At 48.9% G+C, this 18,657-nt stretch overlaps 1 protein-coding gene across 1 annotated transcript in view; it reads right to left on the bottom strand.

The window, feature by feature from the left end:
• GTF3C1 (general transcription factor IIIC subunit 1) overlaps positions 1-18,657 on the bottom strand; it is a 72,870-nt gene that overhangs the window by 52,437 nt on the left and 1,776 nt on the right. The window contains exons 2-6 of the mRNA XM_060120301.1: positions 18,019-18,228; positions 15,070-15,246; positions 14,187-14,330; positions 12,420-12,516; positions 7,010-7,133 (exon numbers count right to left, since the gene is read on the bottom strand). Of these exons, the coding sequence (XP_059976284.1) occupies positions 7,010-7,133; positions 12,420-12,516; positions 14,187-14,330; positions 15,070-15,246; positions 18,019-18,228 (752 nt within the window). The remainder of the gene's footprint in view (positions 1-7,009; positions 7,134-12,419; positions 12,517-14,186; positions 14,331-15,069; positions 15,247-18,018; positions 18,229-18,657) is intronic.

Raw genomic sequence — 18,657 nt, 5'->3', positions numbered from 1 at the left:
TAGCATCTTCCTCACAGAGTGCTCAGGACAGTGCTTGCTACTGCTCTATCATTACTGTTATCATCACCACAACCTCAGAAAAACAGAGCTTGGGGGCTCAAGTGTCAGACAGAGTCACTGGTGTTGAAAATGTCAGGAGGCTGCTTGGGGCCTTTCACTCAATTTCACAGCATTTATCGTGTGATGGGCCTAGAACACATAAAGAAGGACAAGACAGGGTTCCCACCGCTGCAAAGGGTTGTGTCTGAGAGAGAGGCCTGGGAGCCTCGGACCGGGTGATTAGGCTTCACACGGGCCTGGGCGTGAACTGCGGCTCTACCATGAGCAAGCTGTGAACCTCTGAGCCTCAGGCTTCTCATCTACAAGGCGGGGATAATTCTACAACGTGTCTAGACTAACCTGGGAGTAAGGACTAAGGGAGTGAATGAGTTAAGTGCTCAGGGTACGCTCTCCAGCTGGATGGCTACAGAGAAATCGGCTACAATGTGCTCAGGGCTCTGCTTCCAAAACCCACAGAGCTGGCAAACAAAAAGACTACGCAGGGGAAGAGAGAGAGGACGGGCCATTTGGGTGGGATATTAAAGGATCCGGAAGAAACTGTCAGAAGAGGACAGGCATTCCAGGCAGACGGAAGGGCACCAGCAAAGGCACAGAGGTGGAAAAGGACTGGTCGTTTGGGAAGGGGTGCTGGTGGGAGAGGCGGGAATGAGGATGAGAACGGAGACTGCAGATGGTCTCTAGCCGAGCAGAGGTTTTATTTTTCATTCTGCAGGCATGACGGGAAGTTAACAGTGGGTGTGGAAGAAGGGCTGATGGAGGAGTCTCCTGCCCCCGGCCACCCAGGACGCCTTCGCCTTCACCCCCCACCAGCCCACCCTGCTTGCACTTCCTGTCAGTCAGGCCAGCCTCTCAGGAGGCGGAGGCGGCAGAGGGGCCTGATGGCCGCAGGCTCAAGAGCCACACTTTCCTCTGCTCACTCCCCTACCAGCACGTCCCAGCTCTGTGACCTAAGGCAAGTGATCTGTGCTTTAGTTGCTTATCAGTGAAGAGTAGCACTGAGAAGATGGGGTGATAAAGGGATCAGAGTCAAAGAACTAACACTTGGCTCAGTGCCCTGCCAAAAAATGGCTAACAAAGTGCACAATCTCCCCTAGCCCCTTCCTCTTTTTCACGCCCTAAGACAAGCCATCAGAGTCAAAGGTCTCTCTGGCTAACTGTGCAAGGCAGCGCGGGTCCTGACAGTAGCACACACGGGGCTCACACAGGTTTAGGAATCTGTGGAAACGGCCTCGGTCTAGAAGTTCAGTCACCCTTCAATACCTGCTCACCTGTAGGCCAGCCCTGTGCTCACAGGTGCCAGCACTTGCCTTCGGGCTCTTCCAAGCGTGGGGAGGCTTCCCTCCTCATCCCTCAGTCATACCACAGAAAGTTCTCAAAGGACAATGCCGCCAGTCCCTCACCTCCGAGGCACATCCACTGTAGCGTGTCCCCCTCTCATTCTCCAGAATTCTGCCGCAAACCTCACCGCCCTTCCCCCTGTTGCCAGCCTGCTCCTTCCACCCCACAGACTGGGCAGGCCCATCTCCCTGCTCAGGGGGGTTGATGGAGCGGCCAGCAGGCTTGAGCCTGTGTTCCCTCCTGGGGGGGACACAGAGGAAAGGACTCTTTTCCCACAAGGGCACCCTCCAAGTGCCTGTGCCCCCTCAGGAGATCTGCCTCCACCCCAGAGAAGTCACCCAAGGCCCAGAATTTATGCCATTGAGGATTCTACCCCTTTCTCAACTCTTTTAAGTTCCTGCCTTTAATAGTTTTTGCCATATTAAAAGGTCTGTTTATTTTATTCATCTTAATTTTTTTTTTTTTTTTTTTTTTTTTTGCGGTACACAGGCCTCTCACTGTTGTGGCCTCTCCCGTTGCAGAGCGCAGGCTCCGGAGGTGCAGGCTCAGCGGGCATGGCTCACGGGCCCAGCCGCTCCGCGGCATGTGGGATCTTCCCGGACCGGGGCACGAACCCATGTCCCCTGCATCGACAGGCGGACTCTCAACCACTGCGCCACCAGGGAAGCCCTATAACTGATTTTTGTCTATTGATCTTGTCCTGCAATCCTGTTGAACTTGTTTTTTATTTTTGAAAAGTCACAGGGCAGCAGCTTGGGGGAAGAGTCCACACCATAAACAGGGAGGTATAGACACTAGAACTACCCCATCCTCTTCACAGCTGGACTCACCTTGCCACTGAACCTGGGAAACCCGCTAAATGCCTGTCTCAGTCATTAACTCTAGGGAGCCCGACTTCTGTCAACTGCTTCCGACTGTGATCCTTTTCCGAGGGATTACAAAGTTAACTTCTATTTCTCTTCCCTTCTGTTCTCAGCACAACTTAATAAACATGGAATGACTGCTAAACACTTGAAGAAAATAATCCAAATTTGCAAAACACATCAGTTCAGGTGACTGTTTTCATTACCAAGATATTTTTGCCTTTTGCAAAACAGATCACTGCAGCTTTCTGTAACACATTTGAAATAAGCTGAAATCCAAACTCTTTGTTAACGGCCTTTTAGAAACACTCATATATATCCAGGCGCACCTGCAAATTTACATGAAGCAATACATCATCTTTATTTATTATTTAAGTCTTGTCTACTCCATAACAGCTTGGAGGGAAGGTTTTATGTTAATTTTGCAAACTGGGAAGACACAGCTCAAGGCCAGAAAAGACTAAAAAGCTGTGCATTCATCCCTTGTCTCCTGCTCGAGGAAAGTCACTGAAGGGGCATCTAATTAAATTAAATTGGCTAAACATTTACTTAGCACCTACTCTGTTCCCAGTAGACAATGCACAGACATTAAGGACAGAAAGTATGTGAGGGGTGCGGCCGCCACCCTCAAGGAGGGTGGCTTAGTTGGGAAAAAGTCACACAGATAAATAGCTGAGACACAGCGTGGCAGGCCTGTCCATGAGCCTAAAGAGCTGAGAGGTGGTGACCAGACCACGCGGGGATAAGACGAGCCTCCTGAACAGTCAGAAATGGGCTCACTGCGCGTGTGCGTGACAATCTAAAAATGCTGACTGTCATCTCATCGTCTTATGTATTTTCCCTCTTAATCTCACCACTGACATCCTTAGTACCCAGTCTCTGAGTCGTGCCGATCCTTCTTCCCAGCACTGGGCCTCCAGAAAACTAGGACCACTCATGGTGTGATGAGGACACACCTTCAAGGGTTAGGCAGACGACATACCCAGACTGAAGCCAGCTGCGGGTTAAACAGCAGCTGAATGAATGGGGAAGGTGGGTTCCCTCAACAGAGGGTGGCACACCTCTCTGCCTCACCAACTGCTATTAAAGAAATGCAGTTCAATGTTGCCTAGTTTTATTTCTATAGAAAAGTTGAAAGGCTGACTTTGTAGGTGAAATTTCTGATTTTTAAATGCCAACAACTACAATGAAAACAAACACCATGAGGCCAACAAAATACACTGCCAGATGTGGCCCAAAGGCCCTGCTCTGTGTACACTGTCGCCTGTAAGCTCCACGACACTCTGGAAAGATATATTATTATTCCAGATAATCCTGATGAGGAAACTGAGGCAGAGAGGGGTCAAAACTTGCTGAAGGACTCCCCAACAGGAAGTGACAGGAATTCTAACCCAGGCTGTCTTACATCAAAAGTCCATTCAGGTGTGACAGTCTCAAGGGGCTAGTTTGAATTTCCAAGGACCTCAAGCCACGGAGAAGCCCAGCAAAAAGTTATTTAAGGCTATTTCTTTCTTAATTTCTCTTTACTCTAAAAAAATTACTCATCTGCTTATTTTTAATGCCTTTCTTTCAATAAGTCAGGAAATAAAAATGCTTATTAGATCCACAGGTCATGATATTTTAAGCATTCAGATAATCCTATTTCCAAGTCAAATGTTAGGTGGGAATCCCCAGCACACCTCTCAGTTCCTGAAGCCTTTTCTTCCCTGCCTCAGGACCCAGTGGAACTTCCTGGTTTCCTGTCTACTTAAAGGCTGATGCTCCCCACCCCTTCCCCTGAGGAACTCCAGTCATTCAACCAGTTACACATCTACTCAGCACTTAAGACACTCAAAGATGAAGTCTCCTCTTGGGGGGCTTTCCTACCTCCCTCCTTTATAAAAGGCAGGGGCTCCTGCCTTTTATACACCTGTTGTGTGGTAATATCTCTGTGTTACCATCTCCTCCACAAGACTTAGGGAAGTCAGACAGGGTGGGCAGTGATTCCATTAACTAAATGAGGAAGTAAAGGAAGAGACACAGCTCCCCCAGACTGGCAGCTCGGTCACTCGGCAAGCATACCACCTCCCTCCTGCAGGCACCAAGCCAAGTGTTGGGGAGGCCGTGGTCTGTCCTCAGCCAGCAAACGTTCTCTGGAGCTGTTAGTGAGGCCAGCCTCCACAGGTTACTTGCTATGCCCACATAGTCAAGCACATAGGCCTTAAGCTTTTTAAAATTACACACCTTTTAGTTTTACTTGGCGTTAATAACTTTTTTCCATTTGCTTGGTTTTCTCTGTACCCATATCGAATTCACACTCAGACTCTCTGCTAGCATACAAATTTCCCTTCACACATTCACAGGCACTAAGCAACTGATCCTCTGCATGGACTTCCTTCCCCCACCCCCCACGTCTGTCATCATGATTTCCCTTCATCATCTCTCCAGGGTTTCCATTGTCCCCCCTCTTCCTGAACCCCATGCTTTCCTGTCTCTTGGCTTAGCCTGTTATTTGATGGTGTACATCCTCCTGTAGCTTCCTAAAAGGGAACTTGGGAGATCAGAGATTAACTGTTTCCAATCCGCATGTATGAAAATGTGTGAGGTCCTTATTCTCACACCTCATTGACTGGAAGATTCCAGGGTGAAAGTCCATCCCCTTCAGAAAGTTGATGGTGTTGCTCCAAGCTCTCTAGCTTCCATTACTACTGGGAAGTCTGATGTCTCCTCTCTGGAGGCTCTTCAAGCCCCAGACTTCTGAAGTCTCAGGCTGTTGGATCTTGGTGTGGGTTTCTTTATGTTCATCATGCTAGACATCTGCTGGGTCTTTTGATCTAGAACTTAACATCCTTCAGATCTGGGAAAACTCCATGTCATTTCCCATCATCTCCTCCTTTCTACTCCCTTGCACACACACTCCCTCCCCCTACTGTGAACTTGAACTCCTACTGTGTGGACATTGGATCTTTTAGGCTCAGCTTCTTATTTTCAACTTAAACTCTCCTATTTCCATCCCTTTTGAGTTTTTGTTCTTTACAGGAGATTTTCTCAACTTTATCTCACTATCTTTCCTTCCACCTAATCTTTTTGCAATAGTCGTATTTCTTTTATTTCCAAGAGCTCTTTTTTATTTTCTGCATGTCCCTCCTTTATAGCCTCTTGCTCTGGTTTCATGATGCAGTATCTTCCTTCTCTCTCCTTTCCTTTTCTTCTGCTCCTCACTTTGTTTCTATTTCCTAAGTTAGTTTGTTTCTCTTACACTCATGTTAGAGTTCTCAAATGCTTGGTGAAAAGTTAAAATGCTTCATTAAGATACTGCTGTACATTAAAAGTCCTGTGTTTTGCAGGGTTGCGAAGAGAAAGGGAGAGGCTGCCATTGTGTGGGCTTCCATGAAGGGTGAGCAGGCAGAGGCCGGCTATTTTGCTAGGAAACCCCTAAATTTCAGGATCTAGAAGACTTTTCTCTTGGACTGGTCAGTTTCTGCAGAAAAGAAGCCTCCAGCCTCTGGCCTTAGGGACTGTAAGCCTGGCTACCAGTGTTTTAGGAGCCACAGGGGGAAAGGCAGTGAAGACTCCTACCTCATTGTGTATAGAGATTATCTCATACCGCCTGTTATCAGCACTGTACCCTGTCCCCAGCTGCATCTCATGTCCGAGTCTCAAAAGCCTCCAGTGCATCTTCTCTTGAGGTTAAGTCCAAGGAATGAGGAATCACTGGAGGTACTAATGAGGAAAGACTGCTAAGCCACGAAGTCCAGACCTCTGTCTTTGTGGGAAAGGGCTTGTTACCTGGCTATGCCAAGTAGGGGAGGGGACCTGGGGGTGCAATGGCTCTTCACAGGCTATAAACCAATCCTCTTGTCTCTAGCCCCATCCAAACTGGTGCTTTCAGAGGTCCCTGGTTTATTTCAGGCTTGAGGTGTCCACTCTTGGTTACTGCCCCGCACAAGCATTCAGCTTTCCCAGTCTGCTCGGTCAGTTACCGTTTGTACATCTGCCTTTGAGCACAAAAATGTAGACAACTCTCCCTGCCGTCACTTCCTGTCCTATTCTCTTTGTACTTGCAGGTTTATTCCTTTTATAGCCTATCATCACTAGGAAGGAGTTGGAAGAGTGCAGAAAACCACATCTATTCCTTCTGTCATCTTTTACTGAAAGCTCTGACCCTAAGATTTTTAAACTTTGGTTAATCAGGAGGGGTTAAACAGCATGGGATAAAAATCAAGAACTGAGAAAAATAAAGGACTAAGGAAGGTTTTTAAAGTTTCATAGTCTACTGTCCCTAGTTTAACTTTCTTAGAAGGTTCAAATCCCACCTCCACCACTTCCTGATTGCTTAACCTCATATAAGTTACTTATCATCTTTTAACTTTAATTTTCTTACCTGTAAAATGGTAATAATACAACCTACTTTGCAGGGCTAGAAAATGCAATCATGCAACACACAGATCAGGTACTTAAAAAATACTGGCTTAGCATAAGAAGGAAAAGATAAATTTCGGTTTCTGGACACCAGGAATGGGAGATGTTGGAGGGACATCCACATAGAGGTGTTTGCTGGGAGTCAGAAAGGGTTTCATTCAGCAAACGTTTCCTGAGCGCTTTTTATATAGAAGGTCCTGGGCCAGGCGCTGAGGAATAGAGTTGAAAAAATAACGTGAAATCATCCTACCTCAGGGCAGAACGTTGTAAGAGGGACAGGCTGGCACTTAGAGGGGAGAAGTGAAAACTGTCTGTGCAGCCCAGGCAGAAGCCGAGACCGCCTTTACCTTTCTTGGTCTTGCAAGGTCCACGTTCAGGGTGGATCTCTTGTAAGGGAAGGGGCACCACCTTGGCCAGCCCCGCGTTCAGCATGTACTGGTACAGACGCTTAAATGTCCTCTCGCACAGCCCCTGCAAAATTGAAACACTGCTGTTAGGTAGAGCAAGGTGTTTGAAACTATTGGAGAGTCATGTAAACAAACAAGTGGGGACCTGAGTTAACTGACGATCTTGAATGAGGAAACACTGGAGGCACTAATGAGAAAATACTGCCAAGCTACCTTGTCCAGGGAACAAAATGAGTCTGCAGCAGCATGTAAACCATCCATTTGATTATGAGTGGGGAAAGAGATTTCCCTAAAAAGATCCTGAAAGGATGCACCTGAAAGGGGTGAGAATGAGGCAGATGGGGGCAGCACCAGAAGATTTTCACTGTACACCTTTTCACATTGTTTTGGTTTTGTTTTGTTTTGTTTTGTTTTGCGGTACACGGGCCTCTCACCGCTGTGGCCTCTCCCGTTGCGGAGCACAGGCTCCGGACGCGCAGGCTCAGCGGCCATGGCTCACGGGCCCAGCCGCTCCGCGGCATGTGGGATCTTCCCGGACTGGGGCACGAACTCGCGTCCCCTGCATCAGCAGGCGGACTCTCAACCACTGCGCCACCAGGGAAGCCGTTTTGGTTTTTTTAAAACAAGTAAGCGTATTATTAATTATTAATAGAATATATATACATACGTACACACACCTCTCACAGGCAGTGGAAGAGAAAAAACTAAAGACCTTTAAAAAAATTTAGTCTATCTGTGAAGTTACAACAAAATGAGGATGCGTACATCCACCCCGTCACTCATGTTTCTGCGAGGAGGCACCACAACCAAAATGACCCCAAGCGCTCCTAACTGTCGAGGTTACCAACGAGCAGCCTCCAGTGCAGGCCGTGTTTTTTCATCTACACGTTTTTTTTGAAAAAAGTAATTTACTTGCCAACATTGAAAAGTGAGAGAGTTCATGTTAAAAAAAAAAAAAAGATTCTGCCTTCTCTTGAAAAACAGGATCTGGCAACAAATCCTAGGCCTGCGGTTCCTCCCGGCATCAGCCAGTGGGAGGTGAGGACCGGCGGTTCCCTCCAGACAGGCACGCCTGACCTGGACGCCCTGGCCTCCTCTGCCCATCAGACCCCTTACATGGTGAGGCCGAAGGTCAGTTCCTGTTTATCACCATTTTTGTGCTGCTTTTCTCTCATGATAGTTAAGAGGAAAGTTGAATAATTCTTGAATCCATACTGATAAAAAAAAATTTTTTTTTTTTTTTTTGCCCACGCCACGCGGCTTGCAGGATCTCAGTTCCCCGACCAGGGATTGAACCCGGGCCACAGCAGTGAAAGCGCTGAATCTTAACCACTAAACCACCAGGGAACTCCCTCAAAAAATTATTTTACACTTGGCCTATTTCACTAATCCATACCACCCTCCTGGCCACTACTAGCATTTGATTTTGCCACCACTGGAACAGCCGGGCAGGTTACCACCTGAACAGCAGTAGGCACTGGTGACTAAGAGTGGTGCATGGCACCTCCCAGGTTTCCTCTTACACTCCAGGGGTGGAGAAAGGCAGCATATGTCTGAGGGCTGTTGCCACCACCCACGTACGTGTGATCACCTCTCGGAGGAGCCCGTACGCTAACTGTTGGGCAGCAGAACATATTGTTATCAAAGAAATACAGACAACTCACATACGGCTCACTTAACCCGCTGGCTGGTAGATGGCACCTCTTGTTAATCCAGCCGTGCCCCCAGCGTCGTGGAAAGACCCTATGGAAACGCATCCATCAAACCCTAGCACTCAACATATGGTCCTGAGCCCTGGACCATCCTATGGGGGGCTGCCATCGAGGACTCACATAATCTGCCCAGAGGATGGAGGATGACATAGTCCTTCCCTTATGGGGGGGCTACCGTTGAGGACTCACACAAACTGCCCAGTTAAAGAAAGTGGCCTTCCCCACTCCCCCAAAAAAGACAGCATCCATATTCATGGCGTCCACCTCATCCAGAGGTTAATTATTCACTAAATCCTGCTCAGCCTTCTCTGACCCCTATTTCCAGCTGCTGACTAAACATCACCAAGTCAAAGTCCCAGAAGATCTTCATACTCAATAAATCCTAAAATCAAATTTGTCATGTGCCTCAATCTCAGGCAAACTCATTCCTCTTTCTGAACTCTCTACTGTCATTGTACACTCGTTCAACAAATCTGGGCTCAGCGTCTCCGTGGGCCAGGCCGTCCTCTTGGTGGGGGGTTGGCAGGTGTGGTCCCTGCCCTCAGGAGCCCGCCCTCCAGCTCTGGTCCACCCCAGGGAGGGGTTGCCACTCAAGCTAGACAACAGAGTCCTTCTCCTTCATCTCTCCCCACACCCGACACCCACACCCTGGCTTCAGTCACTCACCAAGTCCTGCTAGTGCCACCCCCAAATATCGCCAACAATTCAAGGCGTCCCCCACCCTACCTGAGGCCACAGCACCCACGTCCCCGCCCTGCCTCCAATCCCCTCCCCATCCATCAGTTCATCTCCCCAACACTCAAACTGCAGTTCACCAGGCTAAAGGGTGAAACCCAAGTCCTCAGCCTGGCACTCGAGACCTTCCTTATCTGGCTCCAACTTTCCTTTCCAGCCACGTCTCTCACTACTCCCGCCGGGCACGCTGCCGCCTGGCTGCCCCGTGTCACTGCCAACCTCGGAAACAGCCCATCACCTCCCACAGCTCCACGCCTTTGCTCCAGCCCGTCTCCTCTGCCTGAAAGATAGTCTCTCCTCTGTCGGATGATGTTGACTTCATCTTCAAAGCCCAGCTCAACTGGAACTGGCACTACCAAGCTTTTCCCATCTCTCCTTTCACGCAACTCCAACACATCCTTCCAAGGAGCAGTCTGGCCTGAGTGTGTGGTCACATGCCAGCCCCTCCAATTAGACTGCTCTGCGATGGTGTAAGACTGTCATCCTCGTTCATTTTTGCCACGGTGGTGCGAAACACAGTTCTGACTCCAAACAGATACTCACTAAAGTATTTGTTGAATGAATAAATAAATAAACAGTGTCCTGTATCAGTCAAATCTTGTCACTTAGATCGTCCACAGCGTTGGCCTGAGACTGCTCAGTTTCTCTACCCTTGAGTGCCTCAGCAGGGCAGAGGGTTTCGATCTTCAGTGTCTGCACGGGCTGGACGAACAATATAAAGAACAAAGCGGGCAGATATTTCTTTGCGCTTGTAGGAGTTTCCTTCATCTTGACTAGGGCCTCTCAGGAAGAGGCCTTATCAGTCTACCTTTTATTCCCCACTTTTGACAGACACTCAGTTACTGAGAAATAGTTCTCTCCTCCTGAACAGCAGTGCTCATAGGGTGACAAATGGCACTGCCTGCGTGTCTGAGAGCTGACAGGAGGTAAGGGGCCCGGGGTGGGCAGCCAGCACACAGCCAGCTCCAGGTAACCGCTATCACAAGAGACCACGGGCCCAGGCTGCCCAGAGCCTCTGATATTTCAAGGGAAGCTGGTAACCTAAATTTTGAGGCAAAATCTCAATTTTTAAAAGATGCTAGGTCAAAGTTCTTTTTAATAATGTGCAGGCCGAATCTGACCCACAAGCTTTGGTTTATAACCTCTGCTTTAAAGAGAATTGGGCATACAGTGCATTTAGCAGGAGGGGAGAGAGCCCTTCCCTCAGCGCAGTGAAATCAGAGAGCAGAGCCCCCCGGGGGCAGCACAAGGTGAGGAACAAGAAGGATCTACCTGGAGTCTACAACCTGGAGTCTACACCTGGAGTCTACAACCTGGAGTCTACAACCTGGACTCTACAGCCTGGAGTCTACACCTGGAGTCTACACCTGGAGTCTACAACCTGGAGTCTACAGCCTGGAGTATACACCTGGAGTCTACACCTGGAGTCTACAACCTGGAGTCTACAGCCTGGAGTATACACCTGGAGTCTACACCTGGAGTCTACAACCTGGAGCCTACAACCTGGAGCCTACAACCTGGAGTCTACCACCTGGAGTCTACAACCTGGAGTCTACAACCTGGAGTCTACAACCAGACTCCAAACCATGCTCCTTTGGGGACTAATTACTATCACCCCCAAATCTTGACTTCAAATCCTACTGTTTAACCTACAGGGCCGTCTTACTTTCCTCCCGTTTCCAGTGCTGGCTCTTTCCTAACTTCTACCGAAGAGGGCTCAAATCAGACCGGAAGCAGCATCACCCCTGCGCTTTCTTCCTCCCACTCTCACTTCATCACTGCCTCTGTTCCTGGACCCAAAGATGAAGCAGGTCCATAACTGCTTTTCTCCCTGTGTTGTCTCTCCTCCTTCTCAGTAGTCACTCTGTTATTTCAGCATAAAACCACTGGGAACAAAATTACAGGCTTGATTACGAAAGTAAATCTAAATGCTCAGATTCACCATTCCACAGGAACGTTTATAGCAGGACTTGGCGCAAATCCCCGGGAAAACTGGAGGCCACCCAAGAGCAGGAAGGACTTAAATTAAAGACTGAGCCCTTTTTCATTCTGTAAATAAAGCAAAGGAAAGTTCTGCTTGTTTCATGGCTATGTAACAGAGAAGAGCCAATTTTGACTCCATGTTGATGTTTCTTTGACTTTAACCTTTGCTTTTCTTGCTTTTGTTATTATAATCATACATAATGACCTGCCTCAGGGAACCCTGCCCCTCTGCCTGAAAGCTGAACTAAAGTGCCTTTGTTCAGCTCACAGGGAGACAATCTGACCCTGCCCACCTGTGAATGGCTGCAGAAAAGAAGAAATTAACATATCCCCTCCCTGATGCTGGCCAAGCCAGGCAAAACTAATGGCCGTTTTACTTTACTTCCTCACCTCCTACCCAGCTCTGTTCCATAAAAAAAACTGGCATCCGGGACTTCCCAGGTGGCGGAGTAGATAAGACTCCACTCCCAATGCAGGGGACCCGGGTTCAGATCCCTGGTCACAGAAGTAGGTCCCACATACCTGCCGCAACCAAGAGTTTGCATGCTACAACTAAGGAGCCTGCCTGCTGCAACTAAGACCCAGTGCAACCAAATAAATAAATAAACAAATATTTAAAAAAACAAACAAAAAAAACCTGGCATCCAGACCGGGAGAGGATGGTCTATGGGGACCCCAGTCCGCATCTTCTCGGTCTGCCGGCTTTCCGAATAGTCATTCTCCCTTGCCTCAACACCTCGTCTCCCGATTTACTGGCCTGTTGTGCGGCGGGCAGAACAGGCTTGGAACTCGCTAACAGCCAGGGATGGTCAAGTCCACGACAGGGTTTTCAACTGCAGTGCACTGAAATCTACACTTGACAAGGCTCCCCACTGCGTTACAAATGGATCCAGCCCCCCACACGGGCAGGGGCAGCTCACCAGTTCCTCCCTCAGCTTCCCCAGTGTCTCTGTCCGGTTACTCCGTGTGCTCAGCACAGCTGAGAGCTTCTCCATAAGGATGTCGTACTTGCTCCTCCTGTGAGAAACATAAAACACTTCATTTTTTCCCAGACCTATTGCTAAAGACTGCCTGTTTTTTAAAGATGACAAGATTTAAATGACAACATATCAAACTACAGAACCTTGTGGTCTTAGGTCTCAGAGAACATCCAGCCCAACTCCTTGTCCATTACAGCTGGAAAGACTGGGGCTCTGAGTGGTTCAGTCTCACGGCCAAGGTCACCGAGCTAGTGGCAGGGTATAGACTAGCCTCTGGCTAAAACTCTCAAGAGATGATTCTTTAAAATGCCTTACATCTTTTGATCATACTGATAAACGGAATAGTGCCTGCCATATCAGTAAACAAAGGATGTCACAGTCATCAGCAATTGCAGCCCTCCAAGGTGAGCCAGTGAGCCCTGAGGAAACTCAGGAAAGAATACCTGCCATCTAGCAGCCATCAGATTGCAGCCACTCCCCATGGTGGGCCCTGAGGAAACTCACGATGTGAAAACACAGGATACTGGCCCCAAATAGCTTAGGTGCGTATCAAATGAATGATTTCAGTGAGCCCAGACTCTTGCACCTTGCCATACACAAAAAAGCGCTAAATTCCTTAACTTGGTTTTCTTTAACAATTATATTTTGACGTTCAGACTACCTGCCCTGGACTTGAAGTTCTAAAAATTCCCACCGAATAAAACATAACTCTCAACTTTTAGATTGTGAATATTTCTTGAGTTGACAATACCTTAAGGTTTAGGAAGCACCAACGTATTTCCTTATAAATCACTTGGTAAGAAAGGATAGGGATTATTTCATAAAGAAGTTAAGCTTTTCTAAAATTCAGGCACAAAATGTGAACCCAGGTCTTCTTCCTCGAAATACAGTGCCCTCTGCAGTAACCAGGACACCTCTCTGATTCTGAAGCCCTGGTTTCTATCTCTCACTTCACTGGCATGACTGACTTTCCCTTCCTTTGCACTTTTATTGTGAAGTGGATGTCATAATAAATGCTTACAAGCTAATGGATGCCAAAGGAAGCTATTAAAGGAGCCAAGGGCTACCCTAGCTGTGTGTGGGTGGGGGGGTGTTGGAGGAGGGGCAGACAGGAAGGTATTGTCATACAGCTGGGGAAGGTGAACTGGGCTTTAACTGCCAACAGGTTTAGCAGCAGGGAGGGCATATATATGGGATCCAGAGACGCCCACTTCTCCATTTTTACTGCCTTTCAATGAATGAAAGAATAGATGAAGGCACAGATATTCACTGCGTATGAACTAGTACCAAGCTTTGTCATGGCCATTCTGCAGAAGAGGAAACAGTGGTTCAGATAGGTCACGTGATCCTGCCCAAATCAGGAGCAAAGATTTAAACACAGATCTTGACTTAGTCCATTGTTCTCTTCTACCCACAGAACTCTGCCACCATAACAAATCAAATTTGACTTATTTACTTTTACACTCCCAAATTTCACCAAAATGTTAACAGTTCCTATTGCTGGGCTGTGGGGTGATAGGTATCTTTTCTATATAATTTCCAGATTTTCTAAATAAGCAAGACTTATTCTCATAATCCAAAATAGGTGGTAAATATCTTTTTTTAAAAGCTAGTCATATTCTGGTTTGGCCTCTAGGATCCTTAAAGGTATAATACACATGGCTGAAAGACAGAGGTAAGGGAGCATTCTGGTGTCTCACACTGTACCTGTCCATGTGAAACCGATTCAGGAGGAGGAGGATTGAGTGCTGCTGGGCTCCGGTGGGTAATCGGATCACATGTGACTGCATCGTAATGAGCCCATTTTTGTTCAAAATTTTCCTATGATAGTGGAGCTTCCCAGCATCAACCCTGGAGGAGAGGAAGAGAGTGGGCGGTCATTTTGCTTTGTTGGTTGCTTTCACCCCACAGTGTGGAGGACATGAACACCAGAGACACACACCTCCTATCCAGCCAACCTAAGAGAACAGTTGCTATGTGACAATGGCCTTGGAAAGAACAGCCGTGCCTCAGCCTAAGGCACACTCCAGACCCCCAAGAGAGGTGGATGGGGAGATGGGGGTAGAGGAGAGGGGAAATGGAGTGGGAAAGGGTGGCTGGCGCGGGAGACAGTAAGGGTTATATGAGCAAGGAGCTAATCAGACATGGGTCTCTAATCACATAGCGGCCAATAACTAGGGTTGCCATGCATTCTGGCTCGCCAGGTGGTCTCAGTTTATGCCCATTGCCTTGGCGTCCCTTCTGGTCAGCTCCACCTTCCACTCTCAAAATGTCTGGTTTGGACAATAAATTCTATGGTCACCCCAGGGTCTCTCTTTCTTTTTTTTCTTTTTTCAGCTGCAACATGAGGCATGCAGGATCTTAGTTCCCCAGACAAGGGATCAAACCCATGCCCCCCTGCAATGGAAAGGCAGAGTCTAAACCACTGGACTGCCAGGGAGTCCCCTTTTCTTGGTCTTTTTTCCAGGGTCTCTTCAATGAGAAAGCATCGTGCTTCCAATCACCATGGATGTGGGGACTGCCCAGGTGGCAGGGCCCAATGATCAGGGAGCCCCAGCATTTCCAGCAGAGAAGCAAAGCATCCCCTCACTTGAAAGCAGTGCTGTGGAGGTCTCGTTGGAGCTCCCCTTGCCACCGGGACCGGCCTAATCGCTCCAAAATGCAGTAGGAGAAGTCGGGGAGCTTCAGGTCGGGGTCACCCTCCAAGCCAATCAAGGCCCGGTACCGCATGTCTTGGGAGGCAACGATGATCAGTTTCTTCCGCCACCTGCAAATCAGAAGCCACCACAGGAAGAAATAACTGTAATTGATTTTTAAGAAAATCGAAATATAAAAAAGCAGAACCTTAGTGAACCATCATTTCCTACTTCTTCTTGGAAGTTCACAATCCCCCAGTTAAGGAGGTTTCCATCCTAGAACCACAGAGCGTTCAGGGGGAACAGAGCCAGTCTCACCAGTTCCTTGCTCAGAGCCCTCCCCCTCTGGCCAGGGCCCTCAGGCCATACCCCCGACTCCCAACCAGGGCCTGGCCCATCCTACACACCCCCACGGCCCTGCCCTGCATCCACAACAGCCCCGCTGGTCCTCTGCCCGGCTGCTCTAGCCTCACGTCTTCAGGCCACTGATTCTCATCATTCAGGCCACTGCTCAGATACCAACACCTCAGGTCTTCCTGAAAATGCTAACCAGAGTCTATCCCCCGCCTCTGACCATTTCCAGACTCTCCATGGCACCTGGCACTCTCAGAAATGGCCGCTTTTTTGGGTACACATTTCTGCAATAAGTGCCCTAAGAGGGGGCAGGTTGTCATCAGGGTCCCCAAGACATCCTCAGGGCCTAGAATGGTTCTGGGGCACAGCAGGGTCTCTGTAAATATCTAATAAGTGAACAAACTTGCCTACTGAACTGGATGGATAAAACAAACTTCAGAATCAAAAACAGTGCCCTGTGTCATCAGTGGACCTGCAGCCTGTTGGAGACCAGCCTTGGGACAAATCATTAGTTCCTCCTACTGCCTTGGTGTGTGAAAAATAATGCCCGAAAAAGAGGCCAAGAACGCTTCCCAGCCAGGTGCTTCGAGATGTTGCAGCTGGGAAAACTGACTTCTCTGCTGAGGTCGAACAGTCTACGGCGCTGAAGATGGAGACTCCACCCTGGCGCCTTACCTGCTGACTTAAATGGCCATCTTGTGCAGACTGTCTCAGGTCCTGGCCCTGCCAGAGATCCCACAAGGGTGGGCTGGCAGAGAAGCCATCTGTACTCACTCCTTGGCATCGAGACGCACCAGCTAGAGGAGCTCCCTCTCCCAGGGGAATGAGTCACCAAGGGTCCATATTAGAGCCCAAGGGCTCCCAACCCCTCCCACCTAGAGCCACCATCAACTGCTCCCAGCCTGTGGTTTACAGATGCCTGATCCCAAGGCCTGTCTGCAGTCACATCGCTCAGTCTGACGGTTCCTCCTCTTGGCCCCCCCTTGCCACCCAATACCAGATGACGTTATTGCTCCCACTGAACAGGCAAAAAGGAAAAAGAGGAGGAACCGCCCATTGCCATGTCTACATTTTCATTTAACTGCAGCTTCTTTCACATTGCCTGTGACCCATAATTAGTCTTCTGCATAGTCACAGGGTCTGTATGGTCCATCTTCAAAAAGAATGTTAGGCTGTGAATACACGTGACGGACAGAAAGTCTACTTTTCTGTGTCTGTGTGTTACAAACTTAGGACCTGTGTTCTCTGTCTCGAAACAGGCTCATTACGTTAAATTGCAAGAGGTCAGCTGAGAAGAGAAAAGTTTGAAAACAGGGGAGCTGATTTGCTGCTTTAAGACTGTGTTCAGCGTGGTCTACTCCCCTGTCCTATCACAACTCCAACATCTCCCAGTAGCTGACTCTAGGACTCCCGCCCGAGGCCCACTTTGCTGACCCTGGTCATCACAGAGGTTATCCAACACTGACGAAGCGCCATGCAAGGTACCGGAGATGCCAAGATAAATAAAAACTGCATCTGCCTTCACGGAGCTCAGAGTCTACTGAAGAGAAAGACAAGAAAAGGAACACTTACTCTGGGATTCCACAACTGTGGTCAAGGTCATGGAATGACATGTACGAGGAGCCCAAGTTCAGGCCTATGTGTGTGAAGAGAGCGTGTGTGCAGTCACCAGGGAGAGCTCTTCCTGAGCTAGCAGGAAGCCGGGTGGGGGAGGGTCAGGAAGCAGACGCTGCAAAGCTCCAGAGCCAGAGGAGGGGAGGGGAGGGGAGGTCAAGAGGGAGAAGAAGTGAGTATAGCTGTTTCTTCCAAGAAGCATGGCTGCAGCAACAGAATCACAGCTACGGGGGATCCAAGGCCAAAAGGTCTTGTTTTAAGATGAACGAGCCATGGTAATGGGCTGACGAGAAAGTACTGGTCAACAGGCAAAAGCTGCAAATAAAGGAGAAAGAGGAGCTAGCTGACAGAGGTGAGAAAGAGCACGAGGTACGGGGGGAAACGGAGGAAGAGAAGCATCCAGATGACTGCCCGAGGCAGGGCCAGGCTTCCCATCCCCCCTGAGGTGAGGGAGGGGGAGAGAAATACAGGCAAGCCTGCAAGCTGAGGAAGAAGGTGGCAACTAGAAGAGTTCACACTGGAAGCTTCTCCCTGTTCTGTCAACTAGGAAGGGAGGTGGGGATGGAGCGAGGGGCTTGAGGCAGCCTGGGAAACTGGGACCCTGACTGAAGACTCACAAAACTATGGCTGGGCAGCAGAGGACGCAGCCTGGACAAGAGAGTGAAAGGCACCAATCCAAATGACAGCTGCCTGCCCTGCCCAAAGGGCCAGGCGGCCTGTGGACACAAAGGGAAAAGAAAGGCAGCGCCCCACCCCACCCCCCAGCAAAACTAGCCCCAAGAGGAGGGGAGTGGTAAAGGCCGAGGACTGGCTTGGGGTAGGGCCGACGCACTCTGATGGGCACGAGGGCGGCACGCCAGTTGTGGTGCTCTGACCACACCCCCAACTTAAAGCATGAAGATGCCCACAAGTTTCCCATGATGCAAATCAGTTACCTGCCAAAGGCTTCTACCATCGTACAGCGGGGCTGTAACGTCTTGGTCCTGATGTCACTGGTAATGTTTTTCCTCTCCTTAAAGTACTGGCATGAGCCCTGGATGCCATCTTTATTCTCCAAGATCATATGAATGGGGTAGACATCCTCCAAAGGGACCGGGTCCCTCCTGGACTCCAAAATGCCAGTTTCCAAATCAATTTCTTCATACCTAAGGGGGAGATCACAGATATCAAACCACAGCCCAGCCTCAGAAATAACACGTTTGGCGTGTTCTTCTGACAACCTCTGGCAGAAGTCGGAGAGAGTAAGTGCGATCACCTGGTCGCACCCGTCTTCCAAACGCAGGTCATCTTAACAAGCAGCATCCCTGCCTCTCTATCCCAGACAAGAGATTTTTCTAGGAGCCTCTGAATCCACCCCGGACGCTGAATGCTGAAACCAGAACCACCTTCCTGGCCCAAGTCATGGCCTTTTGTTTTCCCCCCAATCCAGTGCCTGGTCTCCAAACCATCAAGTTTGGACTTAATGACTCAAGGCTTCCCTACTTTAAGATGATACCTTTCCACATCTCTCTAGTTATCCCTCTCCTACTTCCATCCATTTTTATGGTTTCAATTATCATTTGCACGTTAACAAT

Source organism: Mesoplodon densirostris, chromosome 16 (assembly GCF_025265405.1).
Source record: "Mesoplodon densirostris isolate mMesDen1 chromosome 16, mMesDen1 primary haplotype, whole genome shotgun sequence".
NCBI lineage: Eukaryota > Metazoa > Chordata > Mammalia > Artiodactyla > Ziphiidae > Mesoplodon > Mesoplodon densirostris.
Note: the sequence above shows the minus strand (reverse complement) of the source record. Positions and strands in the feature narration are given on the sequence as shown.